Below are 21932 nucleotides of genomic sequence, written 5' to 3' on the forward strand. Positions count from 1 at the left end.
ATGAAGTAATGAATTTTTCAGCTTGGTTTGTGAAACTAGAATGTAACAAAATTATGACATAACTGATACAATTGTGATAATTGTGATTGCATTTCAGTTACAATATTTCTTCTAGCAAAATTTATGTTTATTTCTGATTGACAAAGATGATTGTCAAAAACAAATCCTGTCGGTTGGTAAGTACTATAAATACATTTCTAAATTAGAGATTATGGATTAAATTTTGATTATACTAAGTATTTTGTTTTGTGTTAATATTCTACTTAATTTTCTTATTAAGTGCTAAATTTATTTAATTTTGTTAATATTTAATCTGATTTAATTATGCAGTTACATGAATGTGTAATTAAAGACTAATTTTATAATTTATGCAGAAAATATTAGTAATTAAATTCTAGAAGAGGTTTTATTTTCATTATACACACATTTATAAATTTTGTTAATTGGTATATTCTTTGAACTGTACTACTATATACAATATATTATTATATAGTTTATTTAAAATTTAAATTCACATAGATAGTTTTTACAATAATTTGTGTTAGGTTTGATACATAGGGTAAGGTTTATGTTTCCAAATATAAAAAGATACAAATAGTACAATAAAACTACTTTAATTTTTGTAAATAATCATTTTTTATTTTAATACATTTTTTAAAACAATAAATTAATTTTTCTATATTACTGTAATAATATTCGAAATATTTTTTTTTAATACTGATTTGTAATACTGCAGAGCTCATTCTTTATCATTCATAAGTTTTTTATATGGAAATAGAATATTATTTCAAATAATCATTTTTACTTTCAATTTTGAAAAAGTGATTAATTAATAACTTACTTTCTTATTATTTTATTATTCTTACTTTGCAGTATTAAATGATTTTAAGGATAAAAATCATTAGAATGTTTATAGTAGTATAGAAAAATTAATTCATTGCTTTAAAAATGTATTAAAATAGAGCGATTATATTGAAAAGTAAAAACAATAATTTTATTATCTTTTTTTCTATTTCCTTAAGCTAGTAGATTTGAATTTTTGGAATGTTACTATATGCAATAAATAGAAATACTAATATTCTGCATATTAGATTGATTAGTTTCTATTTTTTAAAATTATTTTTCTTTAGTTTTAAATTAAAGTCACACAAATTTCATCAAGATGGCAATTGGAAATATTATCTGTGGTGTAAATACCCCAAAAGTGAAGAAAAAGAAAGTTAAGGTATTTTTTTTAATTAACGCATTGTGAAGGATATTATTATAATTTAATTTAAATTAAGTTAAATGCAATTTTGGTTTTAATTTAATTGAACGATTATTATTATTATTTACTTTATTTTACTCGATAATTAATGCGATGTGTATGATAATAATATGATAAAAAAGATTACATTATATATAAATTTAATATATTTTGAATTAACATTGTTTTTTTTTCTAATGCAGTTATTGTATCCTTATGTTTTTCAAATTGTAGACAACTGAGCGTAGTTGGATAGAAGCAACGTTTCAAAAGAGGGAATGTGCAAAATTTATTCCAAGCAATGAGGATGAACATAGGTAGGACTTTTACCTGAAATAGCTATAATGTGTACATGTACAAAGTATTTCATAATTTAACATACAAACTATGGGAGCATATTTTACAAGTAAAAGTAAGAAAAAAATGTTATATGAAGTTTGATTAGAAATGCTCTATTACAAAGTTATAAATATGTATTAAAACGGAACATGAAATAGGAAACACGTGGATTTTCCATTGTGCGAAATATGAAAGTGTACATTTTGTGAAAAGTTTGAACACATGTTTATCTCGTATGTATATTTAAATCATATTTACTACCTTTAAGTGTATCGTTTCGACTTATGCATGAATAATACTCGTTTTCTGACAGCGGCTACACTCGAAAAGAATAACTGTTAGATTTATATTCTCGTAGAATAGTATTAATAGAATACTATCAATGTGTGTGCCAAGATGCTACCAATATATTTCGTTTTAATATTTATTTATAATTTTATAATAAGACATTACTGGTTAAACTTTATATAACATTTTTTTTCTTATTTTCACTTGTAAAATATGTTTCCATAGTTTACCAACTAAACATTGAAATACTCTGTGTATAGAAGGAACAATGAAATAAAAACGAATGGTACTAAAAACTTTACTAAAAATTGTATACTATAAATTTTATACTATAATTTTATACTATAAATTGTATAAAATTTTCAACGAGTAAAATTATTGTAGTAATACATTTATGTTTTATTGTATAATAAATGATTCTTGATATTTCACATCATTAAAATGCAGCGTGTGCCATAGAATGGGACTTATTTTTAATTAATATTAAAAATGTGGACACAAATTCATTGCTTCTCATTGATGAGTTTATTTTATTTCTCTTTTACATTTTGTCACTAATCCGGGAATCAGTAAACATTTTTTGTGTGTCATTTCAGCAAATTTAATTTTATTATTTTTATGATTGCTAAAACAAGCCTTTAGAGAGTCCGGATCTACAATAGATTTTTAAGCCTTAAGCTATAAGAAGTGAACAAATCATAGTCAATTATTTTCCTCGCATTCAATCGTAATTGGTTAATTTCTTACAGTGTAAGGCTTAAAACACCTATTCTAGATTCAAATTTAAGCCAGTATTCATAGTCAGTTCTTATATTCAAGATCGTCTTATATTCTGTCTCGAGATGTCGTGAACCAAATTAGAGAGCCATATTAGCATCTTAAAACATTACTTAAACGATCTTGAAATAAGAAATGATTATGAGTACCGGCCTTAGACTATCAAATCGATAAAGGTTTAGATTAGAACATTCGCACAGATTGCTAAAGATCCTGGTTTGACTCCTGGTCGAGGTAATATTTTTCGTAATTCGTAACAAATAAAATTATTTACAGATTTCCGACATATTAAGATTTCCATAATAAGTGCCTATTGAGCACCAAAATTTAATCGTGATATTATTTCAGTAGTTTAGCTACTTTTTTAAATCTGATAAAATTTCGGCGCGTAGTTCAAAATGACTGCAAATATGGTATATATGTACATATATAATGTGTGTGTGTGTATATATAATTTATATTGAATTATTTAAGCATTAAAGATCCAGCTTCGACTGTTATGAGCCTTTAATTTCTATTTCTTATTGGTTATGTTCTCAAATGTAAAGTCTAATAAGATTTTTATTCTTCTTATTGTCTAAATAAGTGTATTTGTGTCATAACAGTAAAAAAAGCTGACTTTTTAAATTATTTATAATATAAAAAGCGATAAAATGACTGTCTGCCAGCGTGCTATCGGAACAATACCAATCTGCCATCCTCTTAAACAGGTAAAAAAATACAGTTTTATTATTTCAGCAAAGTTGAAATTTGATGCAATAATAGTTTATAACATTTTTTCAATTTTTATATCATAAATAAGGAAAAAAATCATTTTTACTGACACGAATGTACTATTTTTTATGGCTCCCGTCGGTCATAAAAAAAAGGCCTGTTTTGCTGACAGATTACCTTTTTTACAAACAGACTTCTAGTATTCTTAAGAATAAAAATAACGATGAAATTGATTAATCAAGTTTGCTGAAATCGTACGACAGAATGTTTACTGGCTCCCTGACTACATGTCATTATGTTTGTCATATTCTGATTAGTTTGTGTCAATTACTATGAGTTATAATTTCTGTTTTGATATATATTTTAATTATAAATTTTTGGTCAGAATATTTGTATTTATATTTTGCATTTTTTTTTACTCGTTCATTTATTTGATTTACTTTTTTTTGTTTCATTTTATTTGTAGGTTTGTACAAATACAGGGAGATAAGAATGCAGAATATGATGTAATTACTACTTCCAGGTGAGACTCATATGCATCTTGCGTTGATTTATATAAATTCTGTTTTCTTCATAAATTCTATTTTTGCATGAAAAATACTAATATTATTCATACTAATATTACATATTTGATGTAACATTTTTATTGTAACAATTTTTTAAGTATAGATGTTTTCATAATTCATTCTTCTAAATTTATCTTCTTGCATCATGCTTATTTCATTATATAAAAATTATTATATTTAAATATCATGTTTAATTAAATTACATTAATAATTCCTTTTACATGACATTTATACAACTTATAATTCTTTTTTACATTTATTATAAAAAATTTATATTTGTATATGACACGGTATTAAATATTATAGAAAAAAATATATATATATAGTATATACATATGTATACTTATACATATATGTACGTAGGTTGTTTCTACAAATTTTCACAAAATCATACAAAAACATAGAATTAATTTTTTAATTGGCTTTACTGTTTCTCAAAATTTCTTTTTTTTTTACAACGAATACACTTTTTCATTCGATGAAATCAATCGTTAAAGCATTTTGTCCATCTTTCTGTAGGCACCTCAAACATCAGATTTTTGAACGCCACCACCGCCACATTTGACGTATTAAACTTCAAACTACGCATTTTATCATATATGGAAATAGGAAGAAGTCACCCTGATGTATTAATTAAAATGACACGCTCTGTATATACAGAGTGATTAATTTTAATCTTAAGGCAAATATTTCGAAAATATACAATTTTACTAAAGAATATTCCAAATAAAAGGTATATAATATACAAAGAGATATCATTGCATTCTTGAAGTAATTTAGAAATGAAAATCTAATACAAAAATATCGAGGCTAAATAATTTTTAAATTAATAATGATTAAAGTTCTTTAATCACAGAACTGACATTTCACGCGCTTATGCATAATAATGCACGTATGTCAAGTGGTAAAGTTACTCCATGAGGACTTCCTTAGTACTTCAAAATTATCATATAAATATATAATAATATTTTTATTAAGAAATTCTTGCTTCTACATGAAATCTATTTGTACGTACAGTACGTACATATAATGAATATCGGTACGTATCCAGGATTGCCACAGATTGGAAAAACTGGGAAAAGTTATGGAAATTTAAATTGGAAGACCTGGTAAAGTTAGGAAAAAATATAAAATAGTTTTGAATTTTAAATTTAGTTTAATTCTCTTAAAATAATATTATTCTAAACAGTTATAGTTTTTTAAATAATATATCTAACATTTACAGAATCAAATACTTATTTTCTTAGTCGGTATTGCACAACGATATATTAGGTTATGCAACAGTCATTAGGTTAAAAGAAATGTATAATAATTATTTCTTTTTTAAATATAGAAATTGAGCATTTTATCATGTCAAGTTTATATTTTGTTTTAATTTTTTTGTACAGTTGAATACGAAATTTAATTTATTTTAATTAATTTTTGTTGTAATTAAGATACACATTTTATTAAATATATTTTTTTACTTCAAACTATAAAGTTAAAATTAAAACGGTCAAAACACTTTTAATAAGATAATTAAAATTTATATATTATTCAATATTTTTATTTATCTTATTATAATCATCCTTTTCCGTTATAATCGCATTCTTTTTTTTTATAGTTATTAATTTTTTTATTAGTCCGAATTTGTATTCCAGATTTGATTATGCTGCTAAACTTTCTGTGTTGTTTTTAATAATGTAAGATAATTTTCTTACATAATCTCTCGGTTTCTAAATGTTAAAATTTATATATTTGATATTGATCATATAGAAGATTTTCTATTATTATTTGAAAAAGAAAAGGAAATTTCAAAATTTATTTTTTGCGGTAATTCTAAATATCAAAATATTAATTCAATAATGAGAGACATTACAAATATATCAAAATAAATTCATAACTATGTTTATTTGTTTTGTATGATAAACATTTTTGTATAATTTGTAATAATATAAGTAGATAAACTATTTTTGTTGTGAAAAGAATTAAATTATTTACTTTTATATAAAATGATATTATATTAACTAAAAGAAGGATTTATTTATACTTAGGAAAAACTATGTTATTTATGCATAAATAAACGTAAATAATGCCTTCGAAATCAATATTATATTGTATCATTGCGTGCGGCGCGCGTGCGCGCGCTTACACACGTTATACGCACATTTTTAAACGAGATATTAAACTTAAATAAAAAAATAATAAATAAAAATGTTTTTATACATGATAATTTGTTTTATTGTTATAGATGTTGCTGTGGCTATTCATACACCCATCATTGCGGAACTGGGGCTGATGTGCAAAGTTACAGCCTTAGTGAAAATAGAGAAAAAGATTGTGAACAATGGTCTCCGGGAAAAAATACTCGACCCTTTCCCACTGATGCATATGGTACCATAGAATTTCAGGGTGGCCCGCATCCTACAAAAGCACAAGTATATATTCAGTGCTTTTTACATTATTAATATTATGATAATGTTCTTGTAATGATAATTATTATATTATGAATGAGGAATTGACGTTATTGACATATTTCTTGTAGTATGTAAGATTAGCTCACGATACACGACCGGAACCGATTGTACAATTATTATGTCGGGAATGGAATTTAGGATTGCCGAAATTATTAATTACAGTACATGGTGGTCGGTCAAATTTCGAGCTTCAACCGAACTTGAAGAAAGTTTTGCGTAAAGGCTTATTGAGAGCCGCTAAAACAACGGGGGCATGGATATTTACAGGAGGAACAAACACAGGTACTTTTCTATTCATAAAAATGATACCTAGTAATAGTTTTGATAATTTCAATTTTTTAATGTGTCAATTCTTGTAGGTGTTACACGACAAGTCGGTGATGCACTATTATTAGAACGTTCTCAACGACAAGGTCGCGTAGTAAGCATAGGTATTGCTCCTTGGGGAATTTTGGATAAAAGTCACGAATTAGTTGGTCGCGGTGGAGAAGTATCATATGATTGTGTCTCTTCACCATGGTAAAATCGCATATTTACAATAAATAAATAAAAAATACAGATATTGAAACATTATTTATGGGATTTTATAAAGTGTATTTGTGTGTATGTGTGTGATTTTGTAGTTTTGTTTATATATGAATTTGCAGGACTAAATATACAGTATTAAACAACCGGCATGCTTACTTTTTACTAGTAGACAACGGTACTGGTGGTCGATATGGTGCAGAAATTGTTCTCCGCAGAAAATTAGAAAAATATATTTCAAATCTAAAATTGCAACCATGTAAGCGTTACAGTGTTTATATGAATTAAAATTTCATAATTCGAGGGACTCTAATTTACCGATGCTTCTAGATACACACAGTAGCATACCAGTAGTCGCATTAGTTATTGAAGGTGGAACGAATACAATCCGTGCGGTTTTGGAGTATGTGACGGATGATCCACCTGTACCTGTGGTAGTTTGTGATGGTTCGGGACGCGCAGCTGATTTGATCGCTTTTATGCACAGGTAATTGACGAACTCGTATATTCATACATATCTCAAAGAAATATATGATCATGCATATTTACGAAGTATTTATAAACTTATCTATATACTTTTTATATAGATGGAGAGATGGACAGACTGGTGATGGAGAAGGACCATTGGAGGGAGTTAAGGAACAAGTTTTAGAAACTATTAAACGTACTTTTCAAGTTTCTGCCGAACAAGCGAGTCAGCTCTGTTCAGAACTTTTGCAATGTACACGAAAAAAACATTTGGTATCTACATTTTCTAGAAATAAAATTTGGCATGTTAGAATTCTCTGAAAATTCTCTTTTTATAAATAAAAATTATATTCTTATAGATTACTGTGTTTAGAATATCGCAAGATAGACCGCAAGAGCTCGATCAAACAATACTAACAGCTTTGTTTAAATCGAAACAATTATCACCAGCTGAACAGTTGTCTCTTTCTTTAATATGGAATCGTGTGGATATTGCTCGAAGTGAAATCTTTGTCTATGGTCAAAAATGGCCACCCGGTGCTTTAGAACAAGCTATGATGCAAGCACTTCAGCACGACAGAATAGACTTTGTGAAACTTCTACTGGAAAATGGAGTATCCATGCGGAAGTTTTTATCAATACCTCGTCTTGAGGAGCTATATAATACGGTAGGTCAGTTTTATTTTTGTAGCGACATTTTTCTTAGTAAACAACTTAAATATGGATAAACATGAATACGAATAACGTATGTCGCTTGGTATAATAAACAATTTTATTTTTTAATTATTATAAATTTATTTATTTATATCTGTATGTGCGCACATGAAGACCTTAAGGGAAGACCTTAAAGGAAATTATCTTTGCAAAATATCTATGTCTGGAATCTTTGATTCTTCTTGAAGTATAGTGTTAAACACAAAAATTTAAAAGACACAGATTCTTTCATATGTGCCTATTTTGAAGTAAGGAATAAAACAACTTTTCAAATATAATTATGTGTATATTTTTTAAACAATTATCATCGAGATGATAAGATATATATTAAAAAATGTTTTAGACAAAACTTTCATGATTTTTTATATATTTTGCAACTAATATTAAGATTTCTGTGTTTAATAATATATTTTAAGAAAAATCAAATCAATTTTGGATATGTCCTTTGTTAATGGAAAATTGCTATAATTTTTTAACAAATGTAAGGCATTTATACATTATATTTCTTTTTTCTTTTTGAATTAATTAGAAAGAAGGTCCGTCGAATACATTGGGTTACATCTTGCGTGACGTACGACCAAATATTCCACGGGGTTACATGTATACATTGCATGATATTGGTCTCGTGATTAATAAGCTGATGGGTGGAGCGTATCGTGCACAATATACACGGCGAAGATTTCGCATGATCTATACGAAGGTGATGAAGAGATCTGGTGGTGGTCATCAGCAGAATATGCACCGAAACAGCTGTGCTCCGAACTATAATACGCGCTATTATGCGGGTTCCAGCGGAAAGTCTGACAATTTGACCATGAGTCTACTTGCTGAAACGTTACCAGCTAATCGTGATACCCCTCTCTTTGATTATCCTTTTAATGAATTGCTTATTTGGGCCGTGTTAACGAAACGTCAACAAATGGCTTTGTTGATGTGGCAACACGGAGAGGAGGCATTAGCCAAGGCACTCTTCGCACTAAAATTATACAAGGCAATGGCACACGAGGCAGCTGAGGATGATTTAGAAACTGAAGTTTACGATGAATTGCGCGGTTACGGCAAAGAATTTGAAAACATTGGTATGCATTAATACAAAATGAATATATGAAACTGCTGTTACATAATTAATTATAAATTGTATGTTTTTTTTTCAAATATTAGCGCTCGAATTATTAGATTATTGCTATCGACAAGACGATGATCAGACACAACAACTGTTAACTTCCGAACTTCAAAATTGGTCAGGACAGACATGCTTATCACTCGCAGTTACAGCAAATCATCGGCCATTATTAGCGCATCCTTGCAGTCAAATTATCTTGGCCGATTTATGGATGGGAGGTCTTCGTACACGTAAAAATACTAATATAAAAGTGAAATTGATTAATCTGTTGTAATAATTGACTAATTTGATTTCTATTTAATATCTAAAACATGTATGTATTTAAATGTATTTTTAGGTAATTATGGGATTATTTTGCCCTCTATATATAACGCGACTGGAATTTAAAAGTAGAGAAGAATTGCAACTTATGCCCCAAACACAGGAAGAGCATCTGATAGCTTTGGAAGATGAAAAAGAAGATAGCGATTCCGAACACAATGTATCAGTAGGACCAGATATCGAGGTAATTATTTTAAATCTTAGAAACTATAGTATGATGAGATAGTCGTTAAATTCCAGATACTCTTAGTTCTGATTAAACAAAATTTTTCATGAAATTGCAGTAACTTATTAATATTACATAAAATTGCAAAATAAATCACATTAATTATATTAATCATATGAGAAATCACTGTAAAATGATACAATTTGATATATTCACTGTATAGTTAGTTGTAATTATGCAAATATACGCGAAGAGAATTCTTTATTATAATTTACTGCAAAATTTACTAAAAATTTTATTATATTTAGTGATAAACATAAGACTATTTGATAATCTCTCTATTAAATAATATCTTAATGATAAAAATTTTTTAAATATACAAAAGACATTTTATGTGAAGAACCTAATAAAAATTACTAAGCAAATATAAAAATAATTTTAATGCAAAACATGATAAAAATGTATAAAAAAGGAGCAATTCTTGATGATCCTTGATACATGTTGTCAAGATCATGACTCTGAAGTGGCTTTGATAAAATTTTAGCCGTCGCTCGTATCTATAAAAAATTGAAATCCTAAAAATGTTGTGAAATCACTTCCATAATCTGCATAGGAAATTATAATGAAAAAAATAGTCGATATATATATGTATATATGTGTTTAAAACGAGAATTTTAATTAATATTTAAACGGCCTAATCGGTACATAGAACTCATAATGTTGTGTTGAAAAAAAGTAAATATTTATTTTAGAGAAGGTTTTTTTTTAATGATCTTGACCTTTTTTGACATATGTTGACAAGTTTTGTAAACATTTGATAATTATTATTCTATCCAACTTTGTCTTGTTACTGTTATTTGTCTGTTATATACTACTATCTCGTAAATTGTTGCATAAAATTGAAATAGACAAATTTTTTTCTCGCTTTTTGGTAAACATTTCAAATTAAATCAATATTTATTTAACCATGCACACATTAAGAAAAAATTATTAAATTTTATATTTGTAATGTATTTTTCGATATATGATCAATATATTTGAATAGTTCTAAATTATTTATGCTTTTCGATAGGCTTTAATTAGCAATGAGCACAATACAATAATCAAAGAGACGATTGTTCAAGAGAATGGAAAAGTACTAACGGACATTGATGATGAAATACATCGCGCTTATGGTCTTCGATCTGAATATTATGATAATAAGACAACCAGACCATTAAAATTGAGGAAGAAATTATACGAATTTTATACTGCTCCAATAACAAAATTTTGGGCAAATGCTGTAAGTAGGAATGTTTATTTGTATTTATTGTCTTAATATTCATATGTAGAAGGTGATATGTATTTGTATATTTATTTATTGATATATTACTATTTATGTAAACGGTTGTAATAAAATAATATGCAAAATAATATTTCTTTTGTAGATAGCATATATTATTTTTCTGATTTTTTTCTCATACTGCATATTGGTGCACATGGATCATCATCCATCATTAGCCGAAATGTATGCTATTGCATATATCTGTACTCTTGGATGTGAAAAAGTACGCGAGATAGCAACCTCGGAACCTGCAACGCTCTCACACAAGTTTAGCGTGTGGGCATGGAACATGTGGAATCCTTGTGATGCCGCTGCTATTATATTTTTTCAAATCGGACTTGCATTACGTTTGCGACTTTCAACATTAGATGTAGGTCGTGTCATATATTGTGTTGATTGCATCTATTGGTATTTAAGAATACTCAACATCCTTGGTGTCAACAAATATTTTGGTACGTTTAAAATATTAAACTAAAAGTAATTTTATTTTATTTTTTTTATATAAAATGACTAGACAAGATGAGGAAAGGTAGGAGGAAATATTCTTGAAGGTGACAGTATTTTCATTTTAAGCAAAAATGTTTATATAAACTTGTGTCTTATTTTGAATGATTTCTGAGATAATTTGAATGTATTAAAAATCTTGGAAAACACTCGTATGCTCCGGAATGTTGCGCATAGTAAAGTGTCGGTATTCTTCAACAGCAGCAGTAATTAAAACTAGGGCTGTATTTGCTTTCACGCTTACGTACTGTAAACTTCAATCTGTCTTTTCTGCAAGTACCAAGCAATAATGATAGAATGAAGCTTACAGCGCATGAGCGTGAAAAATAAACGCAGCCTAGATTAAAACTACTGGTTAAAACTACATTGTCCGATTCCTGCCAACCCTGCCAACCAAATTTATTTAGATATTAACATAATATCTAAATAAATACGTATAAATATGTCATGTATAGTATAATGAGAAACTTATATCAATAAATTAATATAAGGATTTGCACGAAACAATTATTCTTTACGTAAATAAATTTCTTATTTAAAAATATATACAGTAACTATAAAAGTAACTCAAATTCGATACTATTTACCGAAAGAAGTATAATTAAGTTAAGTTACAGACGGAAAAAAGTGAAGTTAAATTACTGAAAAAAGTAACTCTAACTGTAATTTAGTTACAATTAATAAGTTATCCAACCCTGCATTTGTGAATATCTGAGATATTTTTAACATTTATATACTCCGTTCAGAGAGAGAGAGAGAGAGAGAGAGAGAGAGAGAGAGAGAAAGAAAATATTTACGGATAGAGCCTTATGCACAGACCGTGGATATTCTCTTGCTAAATAGAATATACAATGTGAGTTGAGTATACAATAGAAACTTTTCAACACAATCACAAATGACACGGTATGACACGATGAATCGTTGCATCCTTGTTGTTTGCCAGTTAAACAAGGATGAGGTGATCGCTGTGTCGCACAGTGTCGCTTGTTGGAAAGTTCCCAATAACACAATAGTCAACAGGTGCAACAGTCAATGCAATGGCAATAAATTCAAATTATTTTCCCCGATAAGACAATGTGTGAAATTATTGAATATGATGAAATTTTTAATAAAATTTGTGCTTCAGTTATACGGGTATATTTATAAAAACAGATGCAGTTATATTTTCAAAATATTGTTACGACTGACGGTTTTGATTCTGTTTCATCGGATAGTTATTAGCGTGAAGGTGATGTTTTGTCTCCGTGACTATGTGTTGAACGAGCGACAATTTGGCAGTTTTAATAAAGAGAGAGCTCGTACTGTAAAAACTGACGTTTTTGACGTGTGTTCAGTTGTTTCATACTGTTACGGTTTTCTCTATATTAATTACGTGTTCATTTTGTAACAAAACTTTCTCGTTCTTAAAATACCGGAATTATTCTTCGAGAGACCGTTCATGGTCTGCTAGCGCGTCGCGAGTGAAATATTCTGCGAGCACGACGCGAGTATAACATTTTGGGGGTTTGTCAGAATACTGACGACGAGGAAAAGACGCTTGCTTTCAATTTCAGAGTCACCAACACACCAGTTCTCAATTCCTGAGGCTTCTTCGGAAATTGTGCCACCCTCCACGTGGTGATAGATCCGAGATGCGTGAGATGCGTGCTAAGCGCGTACGGAGTGAGGCAGAGTTTGCAGCAACGCAACGAGGAATTCCAGCGTTTACGAAAGAGGATTCAACAGCTAAGTTTCTCCAATAATATTTCTTCCGCGAATAACAGCTCCGTACCAAAGAGGTTGCGAGACGAGCTGATTATAAGTTAAAGTGCTCACGAACAGTGCTTGATTTTCGTAAAATCCTATTTTGAAAATCCTAACATACTTCTTGGAATTAGAAAATAAAATAAATCTTTTTTCCGAAATTGTTTTATACCGTAATATTTTCGAAAAAAAAATATGATGACTTTTTTCGATGATATTATGTCTTACAGTTTTTTTCCATGATATATGTATACAGTATATATTCATGATATATTATACACTATTCGTAACTATAACTAATGTTAATAAAAAAGATTTATTTGGACTATTTTTCCGTGTAAGATGTGATGATTTTCCGAAAGTTCTGAAGCAAAAACTAAGGCATTTCGAAGTTTGTGCTCATGAGGATTCTTAATCAGCTTGATATGAGCTAAAAAGAAAATATTAAAATTTGAAATAATTTGATTGGAATCATTTCCCGTAAGATTTGTGCAGGATTCTTTATTAATCTTTAAAGTATCCTACTAAGAAAGAAATAGTTTTACAGTTTAAGCTAATGTGAGGATAGAAAAGTTTTCCTTGGAGTTTTTTTAATCGGAAATTTTTCAAGAATTAACTCGTTTACTGAGAATTAAGAAAACAAGAACTACTGTATTGCATCCGCAATCTGACGGACATGTTGAATGCTAACATCGAATAATTCTTTATCTAAATTTTGGAAAAAATGAATCAGAAAGATTGAATTCCTATATATTTACTATTTACTTACCGTTTATCGAGACATGAGGCTACAGGTGCCACTCCTGCAAAATTACATATCGGTCAAAATCTTCGTCTACCAACAGATTCACTATGAAGTAACATTCCGGGAGAAAAGAAGAATTTGAAAGGTGACTATATTCTGGCATTAAGAAAATAGGATGTGATTTATCGTCATGTTGAACAGCATATAATTTACAGTCTTCACGGATCAAAAATCGTTATGATTAAAAGGCTAGATGACAAATCATTTTTAATATATAATATAAGATAAAAATTCTGATTGCATAATCTGCGAAGAAAGAGGGAAAAGGTTCCGAAATTACAAAGTGATTAGGAAAGACCTTGCGATATAATTAAAAAGCTGAGTGAGGTCGTTTTCGGAATTCGAAAGTCAGTTAGACACAGTTATAGTTCTGTACAAATAGGCTTACTCTTTTTATTGAGAGACGGTAATTGACTAAAGGATTTTCTGTTAGAGAATCTGAGAAAGAAAAAAAACAATATAGAATCTTTTTTTATTATAAAAGTAATAGAATACTATCTTCGACTTTCTTATTAATTGAAAAGAACGGAGGGAAAGTATTGTTGTTTGTTAGAAGAGGAAAGGCGAATGTTGGCTGATTCGTCCACAAAAAAGAAAAAGTCCAAGCTTTCATAGAGACAAATATCGCTATTAGTGTCGATTAAGAGGAAAGTTCGGCCATCCGAAGATGGATAGAATAAACTTAAAAGATTGATCGAAGACTAAGAATCTGTTAAAAAAAATTTTGTGAAATAAAATTTTTGGAACTGTCTCATCCTCAGTATTTGATTTGTGGTTTTCCCGAGGATCTTTGGATTAATCCCGAGACACAAGAAACTTTAGGAAAGGTACCATGGAATTTTCCCCTCTTGTCCAGACGAGAGAGCTTTAAAGCTAAGTAAATTATTACAAATTTTATGTCGCTGAATTTTGGAGAGCTTACAACTCAAAAAAACCTTATTCTAAAAAGGAAAAAGAAATTATGTCTAATAGAAATCTGATGAACCTTGTTGAGCTTGAGCTGAAACAAAACTATTGCGTTATAGAAAATTATTTTAGCGCAATTATTGCGAAAATTTCATCAATTTGTGATATTATTATTGTACAATGTTTTCACAATGCGCTTATCGAGGTCGAAAACTGCTCGGAATAGGGCACATATTTATATGAACATTTGACTCAAAATGATCAATACTATCACCAACTATCACTTAGTATATTAATCTTGCCTTCTGAATCATTCTGTATAGATATGTAAAATGACTATATGTATATACAGTGTTCAAACAATTAAATGTGACTACTTATACTAAATATGCATTTTGATATAATAATTTTTGTAGGTCCTTTAGTAACTATGATGGGAAAAATGGTTAAAAATATGATTTATTTTGTGGTGCTTTTACTAGTTGTGCTTATGAGTTTTGGTGTAGCTAGGCAAGCTATATTGAATCCTAATGCTGATCCAAAGTGGCGCATACTACGAGATGCACGTATACATTTTTTACTTTATGTGTATAAATAAAAAAGATATATATATATATATAATCATATACAAAAAGTCTACTTATTATATCTATTTTTACTAAAAAAAAGTTCATACACATATAATTATATTTTTTTTACAGATATTTATGGAGCCATATTTTATGCTGTATGGAGAAGTGTACGCGGATAATATAGATCCTGATTGCGGGGATGAACCGGGAATGGTGCAATGTCTTCCAGGTCGTTGGATCACGCCTGCTGCAATGTCCGTGTACCTTTTAGTTGCCAATATTTTGCTGATAAATCTGTTAATTGCGGTCTTTAACAATATTTTCAATGAGGTAAATGCTATAGCTCATCAAGTTTGGATGTTTCAACGGTTTACCGTCGTTATGGAATATGAGCAGAAGCCAGTTTTGCCGCCACCGCTTATAACGATTTGCCACATATATTTACTATTGAGATATATTCTGAAGCATATTACACAAGGTAAGAGTGGCACCGGCGAGACCTGTGACAATGGGCTGAAATTATTTCTGGAGGCTGATGACATGGAACGACTGTACGACTTTGAGGAAGATTGCGTCGAAGGCTATTTCCGTGAGCAAGAACTCAAGTTGCAAATGTCAACAGAGGAGCGTGTAAAAATTACAACAGATCGAGTAGAGAATATGCATCAAAAAATCGAGGACATCAATAAAAAAGAAAGCAATCAGAATGTGTCTCTTCAGGTATGTATATAACTTATACCAAAATTATAATCTAGAAAAAACTTGGAAAATCTAGAATTTCTAGAATGTATATAAACTATATTTTTAGCACTGGCAGTGAATTTTTTTAAATACAACACGAAAATTATCTTTATATATTTTTCTCGTATCGATTGAATATTGTTTTTTTAATGAATACTTTACGTTTCTCGATTTTTGTACTTTTCTGTTTAACATTATACTTAGATGCAAATATAATTTTTATATTTACAGGCTGTCGAATTTCGTATTCGCAAATTGGAGGAGTTGAGTCAACAAACTTTAGCACATCTCGGAGTAATTCATCGTTTCATGGCGACGTACATGCCCAATGAAGAACTAGCTGGGTTAGGAGCGTTTGACAATATTCGACAGCGTCGGGTGTCGGAGCGATCAGAGGCTCTGTCCGAAGCTGATTCTAACGTACAGCTGTCGACAGTCGCACGACGTAAAAAATTTCTACGATCTCTCACCGACGCTGCTTTCCTAAACGTTAACCATCCGATAGACGATGTTCTCAAGATATCCGAAGCTATGACTTCCCGTGAAAATCTCAGTAGACACGACTCTTCCGTAAGCATTCACGCTCATGATCAAGACGATGTCAAAATAACTAAGAGCTTAGAAACAGATGGCAGTAAAGATATTTTCGAAAGCGAAACAACTGACAAGAAACAAATACCGTCCGAGATAGGAATGAGCCGAGATACTAGCCGAGAAGTAAGTAGAGAAATTAGCATGGAAGCTACCAGTAGAGAAGTCAGCAGAGAGGTCAGTAGAGAGGCTAGTAAAGAAGCTAGCAGTGAGAATCCGTCCTCCGATATCAAACAAGATTCAACAGAGCGTATACTCAGACAAGATTCTGCGGAACGCAATACATTCAGGCTGAACAGTAGAACTCGATCGGAATCGGATGATTTTATGTTGCTTGCACCGCCGTGTATACAGAGGGGTGTAACTTGGGCGGAACCTCGTGTGGCTGTGATTCCATCGTCTGTCACTTCGAACACTGGTAACATGCAGAGATCGATTTTATTGGCAATGCGCGCCGAATATACTAGCATCACGGATGAGTTGGAGAGTTATTGTGGATTATTGAGTCCGCCGAGAACACCACCGATCTCACCGCCGCCATCACGGATGCGCAACATATCGGATATGTTGAATCCTGAAATGGCATGGCAGATTGAAAACGAACACTTGCGTGACGCGGAAGAATGCGATTATCAGCAGATGGAGGATTTGATTCATCGACGTTATCACGGTGATGATGATAATGGCAACGAGCCATCAAATATGCATGCGGATGAAGCTGGTGATATCACGTATTTCTTTAATATGTCCAACGAACACCGCCAGCTGCGTCGTGCCTCCGCGATCGAGGAGGATCCCCGCCGACCACCGCCAACGATTAGCGTCACCCGTGAGATCGAGCAAACGCTTGCACGCCCACCAATACACGATTCAGAAGCGACCAATCCGAGTGATAAGAATCTGAGTACCGTACCTGCTCCCGCTTCTGAAACCATGTGTTAAAGAGTGAAAATCGAGTAAGGAGAAATATGCATCGTTTGCTAAGCTTTCGGAAAATCAATTTCCAATTAGTAAAATAATCTTTGTCGAATTATTAGCTTTATCACGTTTTTACTCGAATATAATCGTATTCTTCGTGTTCATTAATTGTTTTCTTATCAACGACGCATAGAATTTTGAATGTTTTTAATGATTACAAGAGTAATTAACTACCTCTCTATTCAAAGATTGGAGGCCCAATACATTTCCTCTAATCTAATATTGCTTCTCAGTTCCCACACAGCACCAAGTCGATTGTTGGGGTGGGTTCAGATCTTGACAGAAAAATAAAAATCAGTCAGCTAATGTAGTCGAGTACCTTATGTCAAATCTAATGCTCAATTCCTTCACCTCTAAATAAGTTTATCCAGGAAGTATCTCTCACACACAGAATACATTGAAGATATCTCCTGGATAAAGCTATCCGCAATTTATCTGGAAGTGAAGAAATTGGGCACATAAGACGATTATAAGCCGACAGTCGTGTAACCTTATTTTAATAGTCGGCTAAATATCGACTTCAAAATATTGACTATCAGGCTTTGTAGGTTTCTCATGTTCTAATGAAATGAATATATCATGACATTGGTGAATAATGCATAGGTATGGTCGAATGTTATTCAATTTATCACTTTCGAAGAGGAATTCCGAAAATCGGTCCCAAAACCATCCAAAGTGCGTTTCGTGGCGAGCTCTATCGATTGGATATAATGAAATTTTTATCGATTTTTTAGTTTTGAAGATTGGGAAAGAATGCGTCGTGTCTCGTTATTCGAAATATGTTCTCAAAATATTATGGAACATATTCTCAGAAGATCATCAATGATATTCTCAAAATATCGCGGATATCGGCATTGCTATGTAGAGAAATTTCAAAAAATTTCGAGTTCCAAGAATACAAAGCTTAAACAGGAGCAGATAAGAACATGCGCTCAACGCGGTTGGACAGTGCTCCTCTTCTTAGTTAATAGCTCCTGCCTCCCTCTAAAGTATGCGGAGGTAATACGGCCAGATCACGTCATAAATGATTATAATATTAAAAATGCATACAAGATCAAGGGAACGATGCAATGCCCGCGAAAATAGCGTTGTCCGAACGGACAACCGGGCGCCTGAGTCTATGACGTCGTCAGGACGAACGAACGAGACGAGCACAATTCGCGGACACGCACCAGACCCTGTGGGTTCAATTGTTCAGTCAAAATCGGCAACACTTTCAAAAATATTAAATTGAAAGCACCCGATCCGAAACGCGTCCGCCGCGGTCGAGTGGTTCTTGATCGGAACTACAGTACTCCTCGAATCAACCAACTTTGGGCAGGATACCTAATCCCCTATCTCTCATCCCTCCTGAGTTACGGGACGATCAATTTCCAAGTTCCAAAAATATACTAAACGGGGGATGGTAGGGAGATGGATTGTACACTTCGAGTGAAACAACATTCAGGTCTTTATGCCAACCCCTTCCCCCCCGGTGCCACCCTTTCACGAAAAATTAGATTTTCGGATTCCCCGGAATTAATCTTAATAATGTAGGGGCCAAACGGCAAGTCTTAAAGGAATGACAAAAGACACTTTCTTCCTTCTTCCATCCTTTGGTTCTTAAAATATAATAAATAAAATTATCTGCACCTCAACTATACTTAATGCAAATTGAATGAGATATCAAAACGAATTTTTATTTTATCTTTTTTCCAGTAAAAACGCTCTGTACGAATCTTCAAGTGATTTTCTTCATTGCGAATATCGAAATTACATTGCAATTTCCTCGGTATTTTAATTGTAATTTCAGCATGAAGAAATTTATCTCTAACAGAGGTCTCTCCTAATCACTTTTGTCGACTTAAACCAAGAGCCATTTTCAGATATAGGCAAAATCTTGCAGGCTACATAATGTCTATTTCAATAACATATATGTACATATATAAATATACATTGTTTAATTCCTTAGCTTAGATACTAGATTGTGGGATCGCCAGAGTAGAATCTAAAATAAATCACTAATACACTCTATAAACTAGATCTGTATACTTACATATAAATTTCTTTACATTGAAATTGCGGCTAAAATACTACATAAATCGCGATATTTAATTGCGATATTCATGATCAGCAAAAAAAAAGCCTGAGGTGTATACAGAACGATTTTTTGGGGAAAAAGACAAAATAAAAATTCATTCTGATATCTCACCTGATCTCTATAGTGCACTTGGGGAGCACATAATTTTATTTATTATAATTTTTCAAGAATCAATTTGCAAAATACGGTTCATCTGTACGCGCCTTCAAAGCTTTATAAAAAAAAAGAAATAAAAAAGATTTTATGATGTAACATTACTTCTAGAAGATAAAATATCAGTGTAAAAACATGTATCTACGCCATAAATAAGGTGCATATCATTTTATTTATTATAATAATGGTTTTAAGAACAAAATTATAGAAGTTTGATTTTTTAGTAGGCTTCGTAATTTCATAAAATATAAGTCAAAATATAGCCAAAAATTCAGGGCAAAATATTTCTTCTACAAGACAATATCTATATATAATATATCAGATCTTTATGACAAGCCAAATCATTTAAATTTCATTTGTGGTGTAGCTACATATCTGCACTCTTTTAAATAAAGATCTGTTGATCATTAAAGCCGATTTCACCAACATCGGTTAATTTAATGAATAATTTCCGTACTCAATCTTTCCTTCAATATTGAATAAGAAAAACACACACACATACACACATGTTACATCCTATTCCCTGTTCCTTTCATTGTGTCTGAGTCTACTGTGTTCTAAAATTTACTATTAATAATGAAAATCTATAGTGTTTACGTCACGTGCACTATAGACTTTCAATACTGACAATAAATTTTAAAACACAGCCTTAATATTCAAGTGTTAGATTACGTCTTGATGAATCATCGTAATTGTTCTCATTTGTACATAATTTTTTAAAGCTATAATTAAATAATACAAAATTTGTAAGAAAAATTTGATAATAAACAGGGTTAATTGCGTCAGCAAAGCAATAAATGAGCTAATCTTGTTTAAAATTCTTGGATAAATAAATTTAATTACTTTCCATTTACATCAAGGCTGCATTCAAGAAGCCGCGCTATTTGTATCACCTATCCTTGATTTATGTCTAATAAATGAAGATAGAATGATACAAATAGCGCTAATAATAATGTCTTCTTGAATGTACCAGAGTCGGGAAGTAACACATTACTTGTAACGATGTTACTTTTTCGTAACTTTTTTTTTCACTGATGACGAAAAAGTAGCGACGTTACATTTTCTTTGTAACGAGTAACGAAATTGACTCCGTTATACTCTTATATCGTTACTTTTTTAGAGGTCACGGTCGTCATGGACAATAAAATTACAATAAAAAGGAAATTAATAATTGCCAGCTGTTTGCACTCCAGATTTAAATTAAATTAGTTAAACGGAAATGATGAAAACATTGCAGAACATTATTTAGAAGATTTATTAAGAATTTGTTCCAATGAAAGTTCTCTAAACTGTGATAATGACATCGAAGATAATGACTTTTTTGTGTTTAATAAGTAAATTTAAATACTGAATCTACTCAAGATATATTGCAACGAATTTTGAAGTCAAAAATTACTGAAATCGAAATGTTAATAAAAATCCAACAATTAAGAAATGTTTATTAGGTATAACGAAAGAAGTTACCTAGATGTGCAATTAATTTTGAAAAAGTGCATGTAACGGTTAAAAATTATTTCCTATTAAAATAAGTGCCATTCGCTTCGGAGCCGCTTGCGAATTTTAAATCCATCTTTGTATATATAATTTTTCGAGCAAATTACATTCATTTTAGTTAATAGGAAGTAGGATACTATACATTTAACTGTTATTTTTTTAAAACTATAATTGGATATCTGGGTAACTTCCCTTGTAAATATAATAATACTGCATCCGTTGAACGGCTATTCAGTATTAAATAATTCGTAGTATAAATAATCACAAAGGAGTCGTCTAGACGATAACATTTCACAAAATATCAACTTTTATTAAAAATAAGCAAAGAATATTTTTAA

The 21932-nt window shown here is 30.6% G+C and overlaps 1 protein-coding gene across 1 annotated transcript; it reads left to right on the forward strand.

Annotated features, from left to right (window-relative positions):
• The first annotated feature begins 143 nt into the window (after nucleotides 1–143).
• Trpm (transient receptor potential cation channel, subfamily M) lies at nucleotides 144–17909 on the forward strand. The gene is made up of 19 exons (XM_018542530.1): nucleotides 144–176; nucleotides 1131–1225; nucleotides 1481–1563; nucleotides 3831–3887; nucleotides 6161–6347; nucleotides 6455–6668; nucleotides 6746–6905; nucleotides 7034–7170; nucleotides 7242–7398; nucleotides 7499–7652; nucleotides 7739–8047; nucleotides 8623–9172; nucleotides 9255–9466; nucleotides 9554–9721; nucleotides 10776–10985; nucleotides 11131–11479; nucleotides 15402–15547; nucleotides 15687–16277; nucleotides 16530–17909. Exons 2-19 carry the CDS (start codon nucleotides 1163–1165, stop codon nucleotides 17829–17831), a joined length of 5049 nt encoding a protein of 1682 aa, XP_018398032.1. The 5' UTR covers nucleotides 144–176; nucleotides 1131–1162; the 3' UTR covers nucleotides 17832–17909.
• The last annotated feature ends 4023 nt before the right edge of the window (nucleotides 17910–21932 follow it).

Source organism: Cyphomyrmex costatus, unplaced genomic scaffold (genome assembly GCF_001594065.2).
Source record: "Cyphomyrmex costatus isolate MS0001 unplaced genomic scaffold, Ccosl1.0 scaffold332, whole genome shotgun sequence".
NCBI classification, from domain to species: Eukaryota; Metazoa; Arthropoda; class Insecta; order Hymenoptera; family Formicidae; genus Cyphomyrmex; species Cyphomyrmex costatus.

Excerpts from the sequence above, each read along its gene's own strand:
- Trpm (XM_018542530.1), top strand. The coding sequence starts at position 1,163 with ATGGCAATTGGAAATATTATCTGTGGTGTAAATACCCCAAAAGTGAAG. Across the intron at positions 8,048-8,622 it reads TTGAGGAGCTATATAATACG|AAAGAAGGTCCGTCGAATAC; the intron begins GTAGGTCAGTTT and ends TGAATTAATTAG. Across the intron at positions 11,480-15,401 it reads TGGTGTCAACAAATATTTTG|GTCCTTTAGTAACTATGATG; the intron begins GTACGTTTAAAA and ends TAATTTTTGTAG.